Raw genomic sequence first — 23,566 nt, forward strand, 5'->3', positions numbered from 1 at the left:
GCCTTTCATCACCTAACAACCAGCGCTGTAACCTCGAGTTACGGTGCCAGACATGCGACCTCAGTGCATGACATCATGATGTCATTCCATAGGGAGCGGGGCTACAACAAACTGGGATAGCGCACCCTGCCAGCCAGATAGAGGGACTGTGGATGGTCAGCAGTACCGCCCACAAAGTGCTGCACTCAGGGCCTGTTTCAGAACCGCTCGCAAGCGCTTGAGCGCTTGCAAGCGGGTCGATGGTGGGCTCTGCGCGCGCGCAGGGCCGCACTGTGCACGCGCAAGCCCCAGAGCAAGAGAGAAATTCTCTCGCTCCGTGGCTCACTACAAAAGGGGCGGCTGTAGATGTTGATCGACAGCTCGCCCATTTTGTAGGAATGGCGGGAGGGTGGTTTCACAAATGGAGGTGTTCCCAAGCGAACGTCTGCCGTTTGAGGGCGGCCCCACTCACATCACCAGTGACGTCAGTGGGAGAGCTTCCGGGTCTATTAGAGTCGGAAGCTCTCTGGGGTTTGCGGCCACGAGACCCTACCACAAGGGTCTCGTGGCAAGCCCAATGGTGAAGACCATCGCGATCATCATCCTGGCCGCTCGCAATAGCTGTGGGTGGTCACCCACAGCTAAACAAGTGGCCAAGAGGCTGCACAAAAAAAAAAAAAAAAACGCCCTGATTCAGAGCGAGCGCTCTTTCAGAGCGTCCTTCTCTGAATCAGGCCCTCTGTGCGGTGTCACCAGTCGCCCTTTGCTGGTTGTGGCCCTGCAAACAACTATCAAACTCCTCCCAAAATTCAATTGTATAGGCTAACATAACAAGCAGAAGAAATCTCAAAACTTAAAGGGGAAATGACATGAGCACAATAAAAGGGCAATGCATAGAAAATCCTTTATGGCAGTGAGTATCTATAATGGGAACCTGGTGTGTGGTCCAGTGGGACCCATGCCGCATACCCAGCACCTATATTTAATACTTAACTCTCCGGAGTCCCGCATTGGTGGTGCTGAACAAATTACTGGACATGCGCAGTATAAAAGTCAAAGGGAACATGGAGCAGGCACCTGCTCATGTGCAATAGACTCTAGTGCAGTGTCAGAGTCTACTCACCTGTGCTGGCCACTAGAGTGGAATGGGCCCACATGAAGACTGCACACGGGCTCTCTTCTCTCTTAATATGATCCTGCCTCATGGTTTATCCTCCATCATGCTTATTCTAAAGCCTTCAATGCCATGACTACCACGTCATGCTGCTTCTAGAATCCAGACAGTCTAGGCCTAGGCATATATGGCCTTTTCAGATATTTTTTACAGCCTTTTATTATTTATCAGTTATAATATATTTATACAGTATTTTAGATACTTAAACATCTGTACATTTACTGTATGAGCATACAACAATATGTCTTGATTTCTCTGTAGGTGGGACAGTGGGATTACAGCCTTTGCAATACTCATACATCAAATCAATCTACAGGTCTAATTGTGAACTCTAAGGCGGCTGATGAAAATGTACCTCCAATTACTGTGAATGCCCATATGAATACAATCACAAACAGTTATCCTAATCCAATGGTTGTGTATGCCACAGTAAGTCAAGGTTTGTTACCTGTGAAGGGAGCAAAAGTAACTGCAACTATTGAAACAGTGACTGGAACACCTTTGAATTTGGAGCTGTTGGATAATGGAGCAGGTAATACCTTACAGCTTACACACTTACCTCTCTAACAGTTTAACAATGATATTCTTGCCCAGAAAACACCACATCATGTACAACAGAATGTGTTGACCATTGTAATTCCAGAAAAGGAACCCTAAGATGATATTAATTACTGAATATTGGTGAAGGTTTTACATTCTTGTTCTAGATCTCTCTGTCTCTAAACTCACGTACACACTTGCCGATATTTTGAACGATTGAATAACGATATCGTTATTGTTTAATCGTTCAAAATATAGGCAAGTGTGTATGCAAAAAACGACCAGCGATGTGCGCTCCCGCTGGTCGTTTACGATAACCCCGGTCAGCTGTACATGCAGCCCAGTCTGGGGATATCATGAGTGATGCCATGCTGCTGAATGCAGAATGGCCCCACTCCCCCCCCCAGCTGTTGTCCATCGCTGGTCGGCTTTGGCAAGTGTGAGCTGGGCCCGCCGATGATGATATCACCGCATACACACATCATGTAGTGTGTATGTGGTTTAATAATTTAACACTGTCTAGCACTCCTGTTCTTTAAACATTACATTCCTTCTTCCATTGGCATCTTTGGTAATCTACTTGTACAATCAATCATTTGGAGTTTCTTTTAATGTAACCTGTCATTTCTTACCCCATTCTGTGTAGGAATAACCAAATGATCACTTTTCAACATGCTAATGTCTACAGTAACATCCTCAAAAGTGATCCTGTAAACACCAGAAAGCCGGTGCTATGATTTGACATAGCAGCATTTAACCATGCGGGCATTAAAACTTTTAAGCATGCTTCTAAGTGGAATGTTTAAGGTAGTAATCCCTACATAATAAATAAAACAGGCTTATTGGTGTTTACAAAGTCACTATCGACATTGTGACTATAGACAATCAAGCTGCATCCCAATATCACATATACACATGCAGAGAACACCAACATTTATGAATCAACAATTAGGAATTATAACAATATGAATTAGCATTTAACCTCATGAAACTACTCTCTCTGATCATCTTCAACTGCCTTTCAGCCATCCACTCACGGATGTCCGGTAGACATTTAATATTAAACACAAAAAATTTAGCTGATTATATTCCATCTGTCATCTTCCTCTTTATTCTCACATTTATACCTTCTGCATCCAGCTGTACAACCAATATTTTCCTCATAAAAATACCACTCCCTTATTGTTAGTAATGTGAGCAGACCCCCATGTTTTGGTTCTAATTCATCATCGTGTTTTGGTTTTGGATCTGGATTTTTTTTAAATGATAAAAACAGCTAAAATCATGCAATTTGGGACTGTTTTTGTTCCTACTGTATAATTAACCTCAATAACATTATTTTCTAGTCATTTACAGTAAATTTTGACCAGCTCACAATATTGTTTTCCCCCATATTAGCCAAAGGCTGGCTGGTTAAACTAAGCAACAGAGCAGCAGCACAAATACATGGCAGTTTAAAAGAATATAGCACATCTGTGAAACATTGCAGCACAGCAGAGGTAGACAGGATGGTAGTATAATAAACTATATGACCCCATAGAAAGAATGTTTTCATTAATTAAGAACTAGATCAGAGTCCCAAAGGCAGTACAAGGAAATGGAAGTGGAGTATGTATGTAGTGAAAGAGAGGTTGATTGATCTATCGAGTGATTAATTGATTGATTAAGAAAATTTGATTTGAGATATGGCCTTGTTTTGCGGCAATTAAGAAAAGGCCATAAAATAATACAATTTATCTTTTACATATTACTGAATAGTACTAAGGGGGAATACAATTAGCCACATTAATGGGGTCATTTTTTTATGCTCTATGTTTTTACACCCTTTGTGTGCAAATTCCACTTATTGCATTTATGCACACACCCATTTTTCGCTCAATTCAATCACAAAAGTCATGAAATGGCATTTGCACGGAAATTCTTCCTGCTTTTACTGGTGATGAGTATAGGTGAAAATGGGGAATTGGCCTGTACTCCAATAAAAAAGGCAAAGTGATATAGGATAACAATATAGGGGGTATATTTACTAAAGTGCAGGATTTTAGAAGTGCAGATGTTGCCCATAGCAACCAATCAAATTCTACTTAAAATGTATCTAGCCTCTTCTAGAAGATAATAGCTAGAATCTGATTGTTTGCTATGTGCAACATCACCACTTCTAAAAACCTGCACTTTAGTAAATATACCCCTAGAAGTGTACTAGTGGCCATAATAAAAGTATTTGGAATTGTTAAATTGTGGGTTCTATGAGAGACAAATAATAATAGAAAGCAAGTGTTTTTTTAACAAAATAAATGTATTTTTTTAAGTAGGGGTGCATAAAATACCTATAAGTATATATTTGTGTCATTTAAAGACACTTAAACACAATCAAAATATGCCTCTAACCCACCTGTAATCTTAGAAACACCTGCCCTATTTATAAACCGCCCCCATATACCAGTCCCACATCAATTAAGTCATTTTCCTGTACTTTCCACTTTTTACCCCAAAATGATGTAATTATTGGCCAAATAAAGCTAATTAAAGTGAATTAAAACTTCTCAGTCCTTAGTGCACAATTATTCAGCTCTCAGTGCAATATCACTGGGGGAGGTAACGGGGGCGGTTAGAAAAAAGCAGACACATCAGATCGTTTAAACACTGTTTTCGGGGCATCCATAAATTAGCCGCAGCATTTTTCCTTACAGCAGGAGAACCCTTTGTGTGTCTGGAGACCCGCTAAGTCTAAGAAAGCTTAAACTTACCCAGAAGGCTGATGGCAGCCTGATCTGTGTTTGTGATTTGAACCATCTGTGATCAATTAGAACTCCGTTAGTTGTACTTGTCCATTACTAGTTATAGTTGTACGATACTGTACCTGCTCAGTGCTCCTTGCTCTAGCATCAGCAGCTTGCTTCCTGACTCCTGGTTCTCCTGTAGGGTACACGCTCCATTGTGCAACCGTGTTCCTGAGTGTTCCAGCTTCCTGGTTCAGCCTTCTGCTGCTCCCTGTATTCTGCTCAGTACTCAGTACTTCCATCATCTGCAGTGTGTTCAGCATCAGTTACAGTTTATAGAGTGCACATCCTTACCAGCATGCAGCACCATTTACTGGCTTCAGAGTGCACATTCATACCAGCATGTAGTTCTAAGAACAGTCTGCAGAGTGCACATCCATACCAATGTGATTGTGTAGTACTAATTTCTGACTACAGAGTACACATCCATACCAGCATGCAAGTCCCAAATACAGTCTACAGAGTGTACTGTACATCCATACCAGCATGCAAGTCCCAAATACAGTCTACAGAGTGTACTGTACATCCATACCAGCATGCAAGTCCCAAATACAGTCTACAGAGTGTACTGTACATCCATACCAGCGTGCAAGTCCCAAATACAGTCTACAGAGTGTACATCCATTCCAGCGTTCAGCACCAGTTACAGCCTATGGAGTACTCATCCATATCAGCGTGTAATACCAGTAACAGCCCAGGGCCGTCTCTTCCATTGGGCTTTTAGGGCAGTTGCCCAAGGGCCCAAAGCTTCAGCCCCTCCAGCCCCCTGCAGCCGCTGCCTGTTACTAAATTTTTTTTTTTTTTAAAGCACTAGTCTGTGCTAGTAGTTGTCCCCCCCCCCGTGATGAGTGACCCCCCCCCTTCCCCAGTCTGTGTCTCTTTTTCACAGCTGCACCTCGTGTGTAGCGCAGACCGGACTGAGTTCGGTCAGCACTACACAGTGACAAACACAAAGCCGCCGGCGCCGGCAGCTGTGTGTTTGTTTTAACAGCTGATGAGAGTCAGACAGACTCTCATCGACTGCTACTCCCAGTGCCGGAGCCGGGCATCTTCCGGCTCCCGCAGTGGGTAATGGGAGAGATGTCATGACGTCATGACGTCTCTCCCATAATGCAAAGCGGCCCGGCCCGGGGAGGACAGACGGAGGAGCGGATGGCGGCGGCGGGGATTCAGGTAAGTGTTTATTTTTTATTTGTCTACTGGGGGGGTGGACCTCTACTGTGGCCACTACAAGGGGGGTTCCACTACTGTGGCCACTACAAGGGGGGTTCCACTACTGGTGGCAATACTAGGGGGGGACTACTACTGGGGGCAATACAAGGGGGGGACTACTACTGGGGGCAATACAAGGGGGGGGACTACTACTGGGGGGCAATACAAGGGGGAGACTACTACTGGGGGCACTACAAGGGAGGGACAACTACTGGGGGAACTAGAAGTGGGGGACAACTACTAGGGGCACTACAAGGGGAGGGGACTAGTACTAGGGGCACTGCAAAGGGGGGCCTACCACTGGGGGCTCTGCATTGGGGGACCACTACTGGGGTCTCTATATAAAGGACAATACTGGGGGTACTGCATGGGGGGGACTACAACTGCCACCACTATTTAAAGGGCACTGCATAAGGGGTACCACTATTGGGGACACTGCATGGGGATCTACTGCTGGGGGCACTATATAAGGGGCATTGCATAGGGGGTACCACTACTGGGGAAACTGCATTGGGGGAACTACTACTGGGGGCACTATATAAGGGGCTTACTACTGGGAACACAATGGGTGGGTAGGGGCCCAAGTGCATTGCTTTGACCAGGGCCCACACTGCTGTTAAGACAGCCATGTAACAGCCTGCCTTGTGTGCATATCGTTTGCATTAGTACTCTCATCTACTGTGCACAGATCTCTGTGATGCAGACACATTTTACCTATAGTGAACACTATAGTGAACACTACTTGTATACCTGTGTTCAAGGCTTCAGCGGCGCAAATGTGTAGAGATGTGTCCCGCAGGGGACACATCTCAATCGGCGGCAGTGGACACGCTGGCATGTAGCCGGGACAAAGCATCCAGTCCCGGCTATAGTCAGCACACACTGGCCGCCAGCCAATCGCAAGGCTCGCGGCCGCAAGCCAATCACGGGGCTCACAGCCGCCAGCCAATCACAGGACTCGCGGCAGCCAGCTAATCACAGGGCTCGCGGCCGCCAGCCAATGAGAAGCTGCCAAGTGGCAGCTTCTCATTGGCTTGCACAACTGCACCAGCAACGTGGGACCCGGTGCTCCTGAGTCCTGGAAGCTCCATTCCAGCAGCGCACTGAGCGCAGGACAGAGGTAAGTAGTGAGAGGGAATAGAGAGAGGGGAGGATGTGAGAGGGAATAGAGAGAGGGGAGGATGTGAGAGGGAATAGAGAGAGGGGCAGACAGAGGGAGGCAGACAGTATTGTAGGGGGTGAGAGAGAGGGAATTAGTGAGAAGGGCAGGGTATGAGAGAGGGAAGCAGGCAGGGAGAGTGGGGTGGGGGGGTGAGACGTACAATGGGATGATATGGAAGCAGAGGCCCAAGGGGAGGGGGGAAGAGATTAATTCGCCATACCACCACCTCTAAATTCCCACTTCGAGCACTGGTTCAGGTAATTACAGCCTCATTGGTACTTCTCAGAGCACTCACGGTCTGTCATTACATACAGATCAGAAAAGCTGGCCATACACAGATAGATGATTAGATATACCGCAATAATATCTTTCAGTGTATGGGTATAACAGATAATTTGCCAATGCTGAATGGCAAAACAACCCCCAAAACTGTTCTGATTTGTTGATTTGATTTTCCAACAGACCGTCTGTCAGGTCTGGGGACTCTGAACTTCCTGGGAGAGTCCTAGACACCTGCTCACTGATAGCTTGGGAGGTTTGGAGTAGAGAAGGACATATTGTATGTAACACTTCCTCATAGGTGTAAAAGGTATAGATGTTAAGCAGTAGGACAGTAATGGAAGGAAAGGTGCACTGGGATAAGACACCACGACTTGAGCCAGATTGTAGCACAAACTGGGACCGTATTGGAACCAGAATGTAGCACACAATGGATCTGGATTGGGACTGGACAGTAGCATGAACTGGAGCTGGAGTAGGACCAGATGATAGCACAAACTGGAGGCAGAGTGGGACCGGACTATAGCACAGGAGTGGAGTGGGATCGGACGTTAGCACAAACTGGAGCCAGAGTGGGACTGGACTATAGCACAAACTGGATCTGGAGTGGAATCGGATGACAGCACAAACTGGAGCCAGAGTGGGACCGGACTATGGGCCTGATTCAGTACCGTTCGCAACTGCGATCACAATAGCGTTTACACACACAGTCTCACTGCAAGCATATGCTAATGATTGCAAATGCAATGCCATACGTAGCCTTACAATCATCCGTAATATTTAGCAAGACTTCTAAACCATCAGTAACATTGAGAACCATCGCAGCCTCGCGCACACTTGCACAAGGTCTGACCTTACTCAGGAATTGCTAACCTCATTGCATGCAGTGCAAGCCCAAGCTGAATATGGCATCGCAGTGGCTAATTTATGCACTCCCCTGCAAAGGCGTTCAAACGCACTGGCATGACTGCGTTTTGCCGACCACTCCCATCACACCCCCAAACAGTACTTCCTGTCAAACACTTATGGATCAGAGGAGTCACTGTGATCGCAATCCCGATTGCAGTGGAGTGTTCGCGCGCACACACTGCGATGCATACGCATGTGCAGAACGCAACAATTGGCCAATTTTGTGTGTAATCGCAGTTGCGATCGCTGCTGAATAAGGCTCTATAACACAACTGGAGCCAGAGTGGGACCGGACTATAGCACAAACTAGAGCAGAGTGATACCGTTCTATAGCACAAACTGGAGCCGGGGTGGGATTGGACTATAGCACAAACCGGAGCCAGAGTGGAATCGGACTATAGAATCACAGCTGGAATAGACAAATGTTTCATAGACATCAAGCCAGGGAGCTGGAGCCTTGGACGTCTAACAGCAATGAAGCTCAGGCCCAGAATGCTGTCACTGGAGGGCAGTGGCCCAAGAGGGTGTGGGAGGTGCAGTCCACACCCGGGTGTCACCCACCAAGGGTGTGACACCAAGGTGCAGACTCCCCCTCAGTGAAAGGAGCCGGGTGCTGTACTGTAGCATTAAGTGCAGCACTCGGCTCCTGACACTGAGGGAGCTGGCTGGCAATCCACACAGTGACCTCCTGCACCCCCCCTTCCCCCAAAGCAATAGAGCAATAGGCACGGGGGCTCGGGCTGCGAGGCCATGCCCCCTTTCTGCATGACCACACCCCTTTTGGCGACACATGGCTGCACCAGGCACACAGCATCCCTCCCTGCACCGGGTGACACCACAGGGAGGGATGCCACTGGTGGAGGGTATTTATACCCTGGGCCACACAGAGATTGGCCATAGCGGTCAGGTGGATATTACCCTGGCTGCCATTGGGCTGACTGGGACCAACATGGCAACAAGTCAGCGTGGTAACGGCACCAAGGGTGAGGATGATTCCTGACACCATTGTTGAACAATGACAACTATCAATGTATCGAGTTACTTCAACTTCTTTTGCAAGTGAGACCATTTCTTGTTTTTCTGAACAGCTAAAATAAAAATCTTTCAGTGTATGGCCAGGTTTAGAGATTCTCTGAACTATGCTCATATCATATTCTGCACCTTTGCTCTGGCTTCCTATTCTGTCTCATCTCTTCTGTTCTGTCTTGATCCCTGGATTTTATCTATTTTGAGAATGTTGGCTTGTTGCATATTGTCGCCTGAGCTCATCTCTAAATATGGGAGTAGTTCTCAATATTGATCCTCAACTCACATCAAGCATCACATGCAATCATGTCTCTGAGGGGGCCTGTAACATTTTCTTAGTACTGTTAGGGGTAACAGGAGTGTTTTGCTTTTATATTATTAGGATGTGCGCAGAACCCCATGTTTTGGTTCTAAATCTTCTTCGTATTTCATTATAAATTGATAAAAAACAGCTAAAAACATGTAATTTGGACCTGTTTTTTGTTCTTACAGTATTAATTACATCAATAACATTAATTTCTAGTCATACTTAGTCAATTCTGACCACATTACAGCTCATAATATTGTTTTCACCAATATTGGCCAAAGGCTGTAGTGAGCTGGCTGGCTTAACTAAGCGACAGAGCAGCGACATAAAAACATGGCAGTTTAAAAGAGTATAGCACTATCTATGAAACATAGTGGCATAGCAGTGTCAGACAGGATGGCAGTTTAATAAACAATACGACCCTATAGAATGCTTTCATTAATCAAGAACTAATAGCCGAAAAGTAAAAGCCTAGTAGAAAACAATATAGTATATTACCAACACACTTCTCCGACCAGCAAATCAGAAATCACAGGCCTCAGGCCAATACAAGCGATTCAAGCCAGAGTAACAGGCTAGCACAAGAAATTGATAATTAATTAATAATTACCAATCAAACTAAGCAGCAGTCAACAAACACATGACAGTTTAAAAGAATATAGCACATCTATGTAACATAGTGGCACAGCAGTGGCAGACCACATGGAAGTTTAATAAACTACATGTATATGACCCTATAAATTATTTTCTTTAGGAAAAAGAGGGGTGGGATAGCTGTGCTGTTCTCTAACAGGCGATTCTGCTGCCCAATTCAATTTTGGGGAGGGTCCCCCCCCCCCTTATTTAAATGTAAAAAGCAGAAAAAAGTAGTAATGGCACTGAATACAGTGTATACTTAAATGTAGATGTAAAACTCTGCAAATATACATTAAATATACACGCAACCTGTTGCCAGTAGGGTATATAGACTATTAATACCCTGTGTAGACATATCAAATAGGATTTATTTAACATGTAAAAGAATAAAAAAGTAGTAGAAAAATAAAACACAATAGAATTAAAATGTGGTCACAAAAATAAAAAATATGTGTAATGTTCTGGTTTAGTTGTGGGCCCGGGTTGGTGACAGGAGCAAACACAGAAGCAGATTTAAATAAAAAGGTAGAATTTTTAATGAGTGGCTTAGAAGACATGGGAATGGCAAAAGTAAAAAGTCCAAAGTTTAGCACTAAAGTGCACTTGATTACTGTAGTGAGGATAATGGGAGAATGTCCAGAAAGTGGCAGATAAGAACAGTCCGGTATGCAGGTTAGTGAGCTGAAATAAATACAGGCAGTGGTGATGAGTCCAGCTGGGAGTGAAATAAATACAGGCAGAGGTAATGAGTCCAGCTGGGAGTGAAATGAAGGCAGGGTGTAGGGTGTCAGCAGGCTCAGGCACTCAGGCAGGGGAAAAGGTAGTGGAGGATGCAGGATAGTCCAGCAGGTTTCAGGAGTTGACAAGCAGGCTGGCAGGTAGCGTTTACACAGGTAACAAGAAGTGAGCACAGAGAACTCCCTCTTAGCTAGGCTGAGATACACGTTGCACTGGCAATGAAGGAAGGCTCTGGACCTTCCTAAATACCCCTTGCCACGCTATGACTGGCTGGAGGGAACACATGACTCACCAGGATTGGGCAGTTGAATCACATGGTCAGAAGGCAAGATGGCGGCACCCATGCCAAACGGAATGGAAACACCGCCAGGCCTTATCAGCCCTGAATGACAATGTGCCCGCACAGAACCACGTGCAGCCAAAGCCCCTCGCCAAACAGCAGCGCCACTGCCAGACCCCCCCAACATAGTGACCTCACAGGTAATACCCGCCGACCACAATGCCGAGAAACCCTGGCCATGACAATATGGTTCTAGCACCTGGTATTCCCATGTGGTCTCCCATCCAAGTACTAACCAGGCCCAACACTGCATACTGTAGCTTCCAAGATCAGATGAGTTTGGGCCTGTCCAGTGTGGTGTGGTTGTGTATAATATATTTTGAATCAGATAGCTTGAGACAATCCATAGACATAGTCAATATGTGAAACACGTCTCACAGCACTGTGGGTGAAACCCTTAGAATTCTTATAGGTTTGATTGATTTTATACTGGTTCAATAACTTGAGTCACTAAATAGGCAGCTCCTGTCTTGGACACTTTGTAGTGTAAATTTACACGTAGCTGTGCTGATAAGCATGTGTCTTGCATAGAGAGTTGCGGATTTTCTGAATAACTGTAACAAAGTCACAAATGCAGTCTCTTAAGTGAGCAGCGTGTCAAATGGTAGCATACATTTCCCATAAGTACTTTGCAGTGGTGGCTCCATATTACTGCAAGAAAGTCACAAGTATAGTATTTTAATTGAGCGGCATCCCGCTCCTTAGTTAGCTTACCAGTAAGACACTCAATCCTCTTACCCTTTCCACACTGCTGAATTGTTGGTGTTTCCGTGGAACTCGTGCTGTTGGTTCCTCCTCTCTCCTTTGCAATATTAACCCAGTTGGTTGTCTGGACCTGTCTGTTTGAGGCTACAGTAGGTCCCGATTGTCAGATTGTGGAAGGAGTAAGAGGACTGCATCACAAAGTGTCCAAAACAAGAGCTGCTTATGAATTTAACTTCTCAAGTAATTGAACCAGTATAAAATCAATGAAACCCATTCTAAGGGTTTCACCCACAGCGCTGTGGGACGTGTTTTACATATTGACTATGTTTATATGTCTATGGATTGTCTCACACAGACACACCACACTTACATGCCCAAACTCGTCTGATCTTGGAAGCTATGCAGTGATGGGCCTGGTTAGTACTTAGATGGGAGACCACATGGGAATACCAGGTGCTGGAACCATATTTTTTATTTTTGTGACTCCTTTTTACTTCTTTTGTGTTTTATTTTTCTACTACTTTTTTATTCTTTTATATTAAAAATAATCCAATTTGATATATCTACTCAGGGTATTAATAGTCAATATAACCTACTGGTAATAGGTTGTGTGTATATTGTATTTTAAGTATATGTACAGAATTCTACATATTCATATAAGTATACACTCCATTCAGCGCCATAGCTACTTGTTTTGCTTTTTACACAAAAATATTTTCATTATTCAAGAACTAATAAGCTAAAATTATTATAAAAATATTACTAACTTACTTCTCCAAAGCCACTAGTATAGATGCTATTCGTAGCAATTAAACATTTACATAAAGAAAAAATATGCCTGTTCCAACCACCCCTCCATATCAATAACCAGCCCTGGACCTCAGAGCCTGTTCTGGTATTAAAATGTAGGTGGGATAAATGCTGTGAGGTCCCCATATAACCAGCACCAGGCTAAACCAGCCAGGGGGCTGACGCTATAGCATGGAGACGCACAGTATGGAATCAGGCACATAGTTGGAAGGGGAGCAAGCTCTCCAAAATTTCTTGCACATGGTGCTAGTAAAACCGGAGCCGGGGGACTGCTGTGTGGTGGACATTGAGGAGGCTGAGGGTACTGTAAGGTGTTTATTAAAGGGGTTGGGGGCTTCTGTGAGGTACACATTGAAGATAGGGGAAGTACTGTGAGGTGGACAGTGTAGGAGGGGAGTGCTATGAGGTGGGCAGTGTAGGAGGGGAGTACTATGATGTGGACAGTGTAGGAGGGGAGTGCTATGAGGTGGACAGTGAAAAGGACAGTGAGTGCTGTCAGTAAGTGCTGTGAGGTGGAGAGTGAGTGCTGTTAGGGGGCAATGAGGAGGTCAGCGTGAGCTGTGAGGGGGCAGTAAGAGGGTCAGCATTTGCTGCGACAGATTCTGTTATTTATGCTGGGAAGACTCCATGAGACAGCTATGAAGGGGGCAATCAGGGAGATATACATGGAGGGCTTGATGAGACAGCTGTGGAGGGGCAATCAGAGAGCTATGCAGGGGCAATGAGACACAATGGAGGTGGTAATCAGATAACCTATGCCTGCAGTTTTTTTGCCACATCCATTTTGCCATTGCCCTTGCCACTTGATTACATTTGCTCCCCAGGCTAAAACTTGCCAGCCAGCCCCTGAATAAATGGCACCAATTACTGCTACTTACCAATGACAATTTGGCGTTGTGTACTAAGGACCTAATTCAGAGCCGCTCACTAGATGCGATCGCTCGCATCCAGCGTATGCAAATTTGTCAAAGTGACACCATGGGAAGCGATCGCTTGCCTAGGCATAAGCACGCCCACCATGTCTTAGCGAGCAGCCACTTTGTCTGAGCGTACGCCCAATCGCACAGGCAGAGCCGCCCAACAGCACACGTCATCTCCAGGAAGTGTATTAAAACATTGGTACATCAAGGACAATTGGATGGAATCGCAGCGCTTGTGGTTGCCTTACCCTACCGAAAGCACTGTGAGGACTTCAGTGTAAAAAACAGGCATGTGATGTGTACTATGACGCTGGCTGTTAATTATGCACGCCTCTAAAACAGCGTTGAAACACTCAGGCCCTTCTGCATTCGCATCTCCAACCCCCCGTTACTAGTGTCCTGCCCCTGTTACCACCCACAAACGGCCTCTCCTGTCACTCATTTTACTGGGCTGTCTTTGCTGGGCGAGCGGGCGGGATGCGATTGCACAGAGTAGTTCGCGCACACACAGAACAAAGCGTGCACATGCGCATACGCAAACCATCGGGCCGCTTGCGAGCGCACATCCCTAGCGAGCGGCTCTGAATCAGGTCCTAAGTGAGAACCTCCATGATGATCTCCTATTAAGAAACATTATTTAATATCTTATTGGTGGCATACAATTATTTAGATGTTCACTATAGTTTTGAATCTTTTATACTGTATTTGTTTTTCTGATTTTTTTTCTTACTTGCATTCTGGAAGGTGCTGATATTGTAAAGAATGATGGCATATACTCTAAATACTTCACTGCATTTCAAGTCAATGGAAGATACAGTCTAAAAGTACGTGCTGAAGGTGTAAAGGGCAAAAGTCGTTTGGTATTACGTAAGAGTGGTGCACTGTATATTCCAGGATATACAGAAAATGGTAAGAACACATCACTTTATGGACATATATATATATATATATATATATATATATATATATTTATTATATATATATATATATATATATTAGGGGTGAGCGGGTTCGGATTTCTGAAATCCGAACCCCCCCGAGCCTCCCCGATCCGAGTCCGATCCGAGTCAGGCTCGACTTTTCCCGCCTGACTCGGATCTGACATCGAGGCAAAACGTCATCATCCCGCCTTCCGAGTCTCGCGGGTTTTGGATCCTATATAAGGTACCCGCGTCGGCGCCATTTTCTCACTCGGCTGTGGACAGTGAAGAGGGAGGGTGGGAGTTAGTGCTGTGTAGTGTAGTGTAGTGTAGTGCTGCTGTTGTCCACTACTTCAAAGTCCATAGGGGCTGGCTGTGTTGTGCTGTGCTGCTGTTGTTAATAGGGGCTGTGTCCACTACTTCAAAGTCCATAGGGGCTGGCTGGACTGTGTTGTGCAGTCAGTTCTCCATAGGGGCTGTGTCCACTCCAAAGTCCTGTGCAGTGTCCCAGTCCTAAAGGGGTGCTGTAGTGTTGTCCAGGGGGTGCTCTGTCCATCAGGGGTGCTCCCCCCAAGTGCTAAAAAAATAATATATTTTCTGTGTTTGTGAATTGTGTGCGCAGTAGCCGCACGTGCATCAACAAAGTAGTGCCAAGCGTGCGCCTGTGTCATAAGTAAAGGGCCGGCTGGCTTGACCGTTAAAGGGTGCTGTAACCCCCGAAAGTACACTCCAGTCCAAACCAAAAAAAAATTATTTTCTGTGTTTGTGAATTGTGTGCGCAGTAGCCGCACGTGCATCAACAAAGTAGTGCCAAGCGTGCGCCTGTGTCATAAGTAAAGGGCCGGCTGGCTTGACCGTTAAGGGTGCTGTAACCCCCGAAAGTACACTCCAGTCCAAACCAAAAAAAAAATTATTTTCTGTGTTTGTGAATTGTGTGCGCAGTAGCCGCACGTGCATCAACAAAGTAGTGCCAAGCGTGCGCCTGTGTCATAAGTAAAGGGCCGGCTGGCTTGATCGTTAAGGGTGCTGTAACCCCCGAAAGTACACTCCAGTCCAAACCAAAAAAAAAATTATTTTCTGTGTTTGTGAATTGTGTGCGCAGTAGCCGCACGTGCATCAACAAAGTAGTGCCAAACGTGCGCCTGTGTCATAAGTAAAGGGCCGGCTGGCTTGACCGTTAAGGGTGCTGTAACCCCCGAAAGTACACTCCAGTCCAAACCAAAAAAAAAATTATTTTCTGTGTTTGTGAATTGTGTGCGCAGTAGCCGCACGTGCATCAACAAAGTAGTGCCAAACGTGCGCCTGTGTCATAAGTAAAGGGCCGGCTGGCTTGACCGTTAAGGGTGCTGTAACCCCCGAAAGTACACTCCAGTCCAAACCCAAAAAAAAATTATTTTCTGTGTTTGTGAATTGTGTGCGCAGTAGCCGCACGTGCATCAACAAAGTAGTGCCAAGCGTGCGCCTGTGTCATAAGTAAAGGGCCGGCTGGCTTGACCGTTAAGGGTGCTGTAACCCCCGAAAGTACACTCCAGTCCAAACCAAAAAAAAAATTATTTTCTGTGTTTGTGAATTGTGTGCGCAGTAGCCGCACGTGCATCAACAAAGTAGTGCCAAGCGTGCGCCTGTGTCATAAGTAAAGGGCCGGCTGGCTTGACCGTTAAGGGTGCTGTAACCCCTGAAAGTACACTCCAGTCCAAACCAAAAAAAAAATTATTTTCTGTGTTTGTGAATTGTGTGCGCAGTAGCCACACGTGCATCAACAAAGTAGTGCCAAGCGTGCGCCTGTGTCATAAGTAAAGGGCCGGCTGGCTTGACCGTTAAGGGTGCTGTAACCCCCGAAAGTACACTCCAGTCCAAACCTAAAAAAAAATTATTTTCTGTGTTTGTGAATTGTGTGCGCAGTAGCCGCACGTGCATCAACAAAGTAGTGCCAAGCGTGCGCCTGTGTCATAAGTAAAGGGCCGGCTGGCTTGACCGTTAAAGGGAGCTGTAACCCCTGAAAGTACACTCCAGTCCAAACCAAAAAAAAATTATTTTCTGTGTTTGTGAATTGTGTGCGCAGTAGCCGCACGTGCATCAACAAAGTAGTGCCAAGCGTGCGCCTGTGTCATAAGTAAAGGGCCGGCTGGCTTGACCGTTAAGGGTGCTGTAACCCCCGAAAGTACACTCCAGTCCAAACCAAAAAAAAAATTATTTTCTGTGTTTGTGAATTGTGTGCGCAGTAGCCGCACGTGCATCAACAAAGTAGTGCCAAGCGTGCGCCTGTGTCATAAGTAAAGGGCCGGCTGGCTTGATCGTTAAGGGTGCTGTAACCCCCGAAAGTACACTCCAGTCCAAACCAAAAAAAAAATTATTTTCTGTGTTTGTGAATTGTGTGCGCAGTAGCCGCACGTGCATCAACAAAGTAGTGCCAAGCGTGCGCCTGTGTCATAAGTAAAGGGCCGGCTGGCTTGACCGTTAAGGGTGCTGTAACCCCCGAAAGTACACTCCAGTCCAAACCAAAAAAAAAATTATTTTCTGTGTTTGTGAATTGTGTGCGCAGTAGCCGCACGTGCATCAACAAAGTAGTGCCAAGCGTGCGCCTGTGTCATAAGTAAAGGGCCGGCTGGCTTGATCGTTAAGGGTGCTGTAACCCCCGAAAGTACACTCCAGTCCAAACCAAAAAAAAAATTATTTTCTGTGTTTGTGAATTGTGTGCGCAGTAGCCGCACGTGCATCAACAAAGTAGTGCCAAACGTGCGCCTGTGTCATAAGTAAAGGGCCGGCTGGCTTGACCGTTAAGGGTGCTGTAACCCCCGAAAGTACACTCCAGTCCAAACCAAAAAAAAAATTATTTTCTGTGTTTGTGAATTGTGTGCGCAGTAGCCGCACGTGCATCAACAAAGTAGTGTCAAGTGTGCGCCTGTGTCATAAGTAAAGGGCCGGCTGGCTTGACCGTTAAGGGTGCTGTAACCCCCGAAAGTACACTCCAGTCCAAACCAAAAAAAAAATTATTTTCTGTGTTTGTGAATTGTGTGCGCAGTAGCCGCACGTGCATCAACAAAGTAGTGCCAAGCGTGCGCCTGTGTCATAAGTAAAGGGCCGGCTGGCTTGACCGTTAAGGGTGCTGTAACCCCCGAAAGTACACTCCAGTCCAAACCAAAAAAAAAATTATTTTCTGTGTTTGTGAATTTTGTGCACTGTGGCTGCACGTGCATCAACAAAGGAGCAGCGCCAAGCGTGCGCCTGTGTCCCATAAGTAAAGAGCCGGCTGGCTCATTTCTTAAAGGGTGGTGTAACCCACAAAGTGCACTACTCTCCAGCAAAAATAAAATAATATTTTCTGTGTTTGTGTGCGCTTTAGCCGCACGTATATATATCAATATAACATAAATGGAGGACCAAACTTTCTCCGATAAAAATAAAATAGGGAAAGATCAAGAACCACTTCCTCCTAGTGCTGTTGCTGCTGCTGGGAGTTGTTCATCATCCCAGAGAGGAAGTAGGAACATCACTACTTTTACTAAACAATTGACCCTCCAACAGTCCCTAGCGATGAGGATGAAGTACGACAGCAGTCATCCTGAAGCAAAACGTATAACTGAGGCCTTGACTGCTATGTTGGTGTTAGACGTGCGTCCGGTATCCGACATTAGTGCAGTGGGATTTAGACAATTGATGGAGGTAGTGTGTCCTCGGTTCCAAATCCCGTCTAGATTCCACCTGCATCCTCAAAGCAGCAGCGACAAGCGTGCGTCTGTCTGTTAAAGGGTGGTGACACCCTCAAAGTGTGCTACACAAACAATTAAAATATTGTTCTTTTTTTTTTCTGTCTTTGTGAATTGTGTGGGCTGTAGCTGCACCTGCATCCTTAAAGCAGCAGCGACAAGCGTGCGTCTGTCTGTTAAAGGGTGGTGACACCCTCAAAGTGTGCTACACAAACAATTAAAATATTGTTCTTTTTTTTTCTGTCTTTGTGAATTGTGTGGGCTGTAGCCGCACCTGCATCCTGAAAGCAGCAGCGACAAGCGTGCGTCTGTCTGTTAAAGGGTGGTGACACCCTCAAAGTGTGCTACACAAACAATTAAAATATTGTTCTTTTTTTTTGGTCTTTGTGAAATGTGTGGGCTGTAGCCGCACCTGCATCCTTAAAGCAGCAGCGACAAGCGTGCGTCTGTCTGTTAAAGGGTGGTGACACCCTCAAAGTGTTCTACACAAACAATTAAAATATTGTTCTTTTTTTTTCGGTCTTTGTGAAATGTGTGGGCTGTAGCCGCACCTGCATCCTTAAAGCAGCAGCGACAAGCGTGCGTCTGTCTGTTAAAGGGTGGTGTAACTCTCAAAGTGCTCCAAAAAATAAAAAACTATTTTTTTAATGTGTTTGTGACTTGTGTGCGATGTAGCCGCACCTGCATCCTTAAAGCAGCAGCGACAAGCGTGCGTCTGTCTGTTAAAGGGTGGTGACACCCTCAAAGTGTGCTACACAAACAATAAAAATATTCTTCTTTTTTCTGTCTATGTGAATTGTGTGGGCTGTAGCCGCACCTGCATCCTTAAAGCAGCAGCGACAAGCGTGCGTCTGTCTGTTAAAGGGTGGTGACACCCTCAAAGTGTTCTACACAAACAATTAAAATATTGTTCTTTTTTTTTCGGTCTTTGTGAAATGTGTGGGCTGTAGCCGCACCTGCATCCTTAAAGCAGCAGCGACAAGCGTGCGTCTGTCTGTTAAAGGGTGGTGTAACTCTCAAAGTGTTCCAAAAAATAAAAAACTATTTTTTTAATGTGTTTGTGACTTGTGTGCGATGTAGCCACACTTGCATCCTCAAAGCAGCAGCGACAAGCGTGCGTCTGTCTGTTAAAGGGTGGTGACACCCTCAAAGTGTGCTACACAAACAATTAAAATATTGTTCTTTTTTTTTCTGTCTATGTGAATTGTGTGGGCTGTAGCCGCACCTGCATCCTTAAAGCAGCAGCGACAAGCGTGCGTCTGTCTGTTAAAGGGTGGTGACACCTCAAAGTGTTCTACACAAACAATTAAAATATTGTTCTTTTTTTTTTGGTCTTTGTGAAATGTGTGGGCTGTAGCCGCACCTGCATCCTTAAAGCAGCAGCGACAAGCGTGCGTCTGTCTGTTAAAGGGTGGTGACACCTCAAAGTGTTCTACACAAACAATTAAAATATTCTTCTTCTTTTTTCTGTCTTTGTGAATTGTGTGGGCTGTAGCCGCACTTGCATCCTCAAAGCAGCAGCGACAAGCGTGCGTCTGTCTGTTAAAGGGTGGTGTAACCCTCAAAGTGTGCTCCACAAACAATAAAAATATTCTTTTTTTTTTCTGTCTTTGTGAATTGTGTGGGCTGTAGCCGCACTTGAATCCTCAAAGCAGCAGCGACAAGCGTGCGTCTGTCTGTTAAAGGATTACATCGGTGACAGCATCCAAGTAGGCATGTCAGACAGTCCGTACCTGTACTGGCAGGAAAAAGAAGCAATTTGGAGGTCCCTGTACAAACTGGCTCTATTTTACCTGAGTTGCCCCCCCTCCAGTGTGTACTCCGAAAGAGTGTTTAGTGCAGCCGGGAACCTTGTCAGCAAAAGGCGTAGGAGGTTGCTTCCACAAAATGTGGAGAAGATGATGTTCATAAAATGAATTATCAACTCTTCCAGGGAGACCAGCCTCCAGAACGTACAGAGGGACCTGTGGTTCCAGCAGGGACGAATTAATACTCTGTGAGGATGAGGATGTACACACTGAAGAGGGTGAGGAATCGGTGGATGAGGAGGATGAGGATGACATCTTGCCTCCGTAGAGCCAGTTTGTGCAGGGACAGATAAATTGCCAGCTTGTTTTGTGGGGGCCCAAACGAACCAATCATTTCAGCCACAGTTGTGTGGCAGACCATGGCGCTGAAATGATTGGTTTGTTAAAGTGTGCATGTCCTGTTTATACAACATAAGGGTGGGTGGGAGGGCCCAAGGACAATTCCATCTTGCACCTCTTTTTTTTCTTTGCATTATGTACAGTTTGGGGCCTAGTTTTTCAATGCCATCCTGTCTGCCACTGCAGTTTCACGCCTAGATGGGTCACGTGTTTGTGCCGCCCACTTGTGTCGCTTAGCATAGTCATCCAGCTACCTCGGTGCAACCTTTTGGACATAAAAACACTATTGTGAGGTGTGAGGTATTCAGAATAGACTGGAAATGAGTGGAAATTAAGGTTATTGAGGTTAATAATAGCATAGGAGCAGAAAAACCTACAAATTCTGTGATTTTAGCTGTTTTTATGCTTTTTTTCAAAAAAATACAGATCCAAAACACAAAACCCAGAACCCAAAACACGCAAGGGTGGTTTTGGCAAAACCAATCCAGATCCAAAACACGAAGAAAGATCCAGATCCAAAACCAAAACACAAAACACGAAAAGTGGCCGGTGCACACCCCTAATATATATATATAGTAGATACATTCTGGAAGTTTCATAGCAAGCAGTGATCATTTTACTATATTGTGCTCTCTCTTTGCTTTGTTGATTCATTAATTTATTTAAAATAGGCAAGAGAAGAGATATACAGTAGCTGCCTACTTCTGGGGTGGGGCTTTCATGTCATTAGTCCCTGCTCCATCATTTTAGCCCTATCTGCTCCCTATGGACTGCGATTCCCAATGGTATTATCTCCCCATCCTGCCCACTTCACTAGGAAGTGGGTGGATGTGTGAGATCCAGCCATTCTTCTGGGTGTGTGGGGGACTGCCCAAAAATTCGGTAGCCTCCCACAACTTCTGGGATAGTAGACAAGTATGCAGTTGTCACATCTTTCATAGAAAAGAGACTGCTTTAGATCAAAAGAACATTCATTTAAAATAGTGACAAGGTTCAATTATCTGTAAACATTTGTCCCACAACCATGTATTTAAGTTATTTTAAGAAAATAAAAAATGAGTTTCATTAGTATCAGTATTGTTAACAATAGCTTTCAAGTCTAGCACTGCTTTGTTGTTACGAATTATAAAGCCTAGCACACCATCCAAATCAGCAGGGTTCGGTAAGACTTCTTGGTTGGTTCACTCTGTTATTATTCTAATTGCTAGTACTTGTGGGTTTGTTTTCCTCCTCTTTGTATTTCCTTTGACATGGAAATGTTAACCTATCTATCTCACCCACTTAGTAGAGTTATATTTCAAATATTAGTTCTGTTCTATTATTCTTTTGTCTTTTTTATTTGTCTTTGGGCCTGATTCAGCACGGACCACTATTGCTATCGCCGCTACGATTACACACGCTGGTCTGCTGCGAAAATATGCTAATGTCTGAAATAGCAAAGCCATCGCAGGCCAACATAAAGCTGCCCACTTCCCCTATCTCACATCCGTAATACCTTGCAATTGAGCAAAAACATCGGTACCATCAAGTAACATCGGAGCCTAACGCACAATTACAGCAGGTCAGACCTTACTCAGATCTTACTAACCTTTCTGCACGCAGTGAGTATTCAAGCTGCGTATGCCATTGCAGTGGCTAATTTATGCATGCCAATGTAATGGCATTCAAGCGGTCAGGCACATCTGCATTTCTCTGACCACACCCTCTGTACAACTCCCAAACACTCTATGCCTGTCACTCACTCTGCGATGGCTTTCCGTGCTCTGTAGTGCGATTGTAGATCATTAGTCACGCACACGCACTGTATTACATATGCATGTGCAGTACGCAGCAATCGGCCTTCTGCGTATGCTGCTGCAGTTGTGGTCCATGCTGAATCAGACCCTTTGTCCCTAATTTGAAATACATATTGTATGTTTTCATGGGATTTTGACTAATGCACAGTGAGGATGAGGCAGAGTACGCCTCTGTATGGAGCATACTAAGTGTTTTTCCTCACTGCGTTTGCATTGGAAATCTTTGTATGCTAGTATGGATGATGCAGATTTGTATGCATTCCAATTCCATATATATTTATGACTGAAAAGGCGTAACTGGGTTGTAACATGGTTTTCTCACATAGGCACAGTTCAGCGAGGGTGAGTTCACACAATAGTTCTTTATACTCATAGGTGTGCCTAGAAGTTGGCACAGGGGTGCTGCTTCGGCATTTTCCCCTCCGCCATTTCATGATCTACCCCTTCCAATCCTCTCTCTGGGACATACACTACTCACCTGGACTCACTTGGTCGCTAAGGAGAGTAGTCTATGTCCTGGTGCCAGGGTACATGGGGTAGTCCAAGACCCCATGGAAGGGGAAGTACCTAAGTGGCAGGACCCTGTGCTGGCTTTTACGCATGCCTATAGTTATACTACTTTGGAAGTAAGCATAAATACAGTATGTATTATTGATGACTTATCTTTTGCTCCTATTGTAGTATAAGGATGGTGCAAGTGAGCACCATGATGATGATGATGATGATAATAACTAATATGAAATCCCAGCGTACACCAAAGGGGTGGGTGCCTTGCAAGATGTGTACAACTTTGCAATCAGGCGAATATGCTTTTTATTTCTGTGCATACAACCCGGCAGCCTGATTTTCCTTCAACCTTGCATCACACTTATTGGATGCAGACGTGTTCGTGTCTGCATCTACTGGCAGTCGTCCATCTGCGACTTTATGCAAATGCAGCTAAGTAGCCCTTCCCTGGTGTATATCAGTGTGTACGAATGTGCAAGAACTGAGACACCCACTGTCAGCATAAGCAGACATTGAAATACCAATTGGTCGCACCATCGAAACTTTCTCCGTCCAAGTATGGCCTTATATGTGACCATTTGGGAGTCTGTGTATGCAGCCACTTCCACCGCCATGCCAGCAACACTCCTATAGTGCTAAGTTGCCTCCTGTCCCTGCCCTGAAATGGCCACTACATTTTTTATATATTTCTGAGGTTGTGCTGCGTAGAAGCATGCGACTCAGAATCACGCCCATTATATTTTGGATTTATGTTTAAAAAAAAAAAAAAATTATATATATATATATATATATATATATATATATATATAGAACAAAGGTAGCCTGGCACTTTAATAATCCACTCGCAAAATGTGATCAATATTGTAGCAATGGCAGAAATGACAAACCGGGTACTTTAACTGAAATACCGCTACATAAAGGGTTCTGTCAATGTTTCACACAGTCTTTGAAGGAACTCGGCAGGAAGGTTGT

The 23,566-nt window shown here is 45.0% G+C and overlaps 1 protein-coding gene across 1 annotated transcript in view; it reads left to right on the plus strand.

Annotated features, from left to right (window-relative positions):
* LOC148540809 (uncharacterized) overlaps positions 1-23,566 on the plus strand; it is a 236,858-nt gene that overhangs the window by 51,985 nt on the left and 161,307 nt on the right. The window contains exons 9-10 of the mRNA XM_088481969.1: positions 1,415-1,685; positions 14,262-14,426. Of these exons, the coding sequence (XP_088338095.1) occupies positions 1,415-1,685; positions 14,262-14,426 (436 nt within the window). The remainder of the gene's footprint in view (positions 1-1,414; positions 1,686-14,261; positions 14,427-23,566) is intronic.

Source organism: Taudactylus pleione, unplaced genomic scaffold (assembly GCF_031769625.1).
Source record: "Taudactylus pleione unplaced genomic scaffold, aTauple2 ptg000017l, whole genome shotgun sequence".
In the NCBI taxonomy this organism is placed as follows: Eukaryota; Metazoa; Chordata; class Amphibia; order Anura; family Myobatrachidae; genus Taudactylus; species Taudactylus pleione.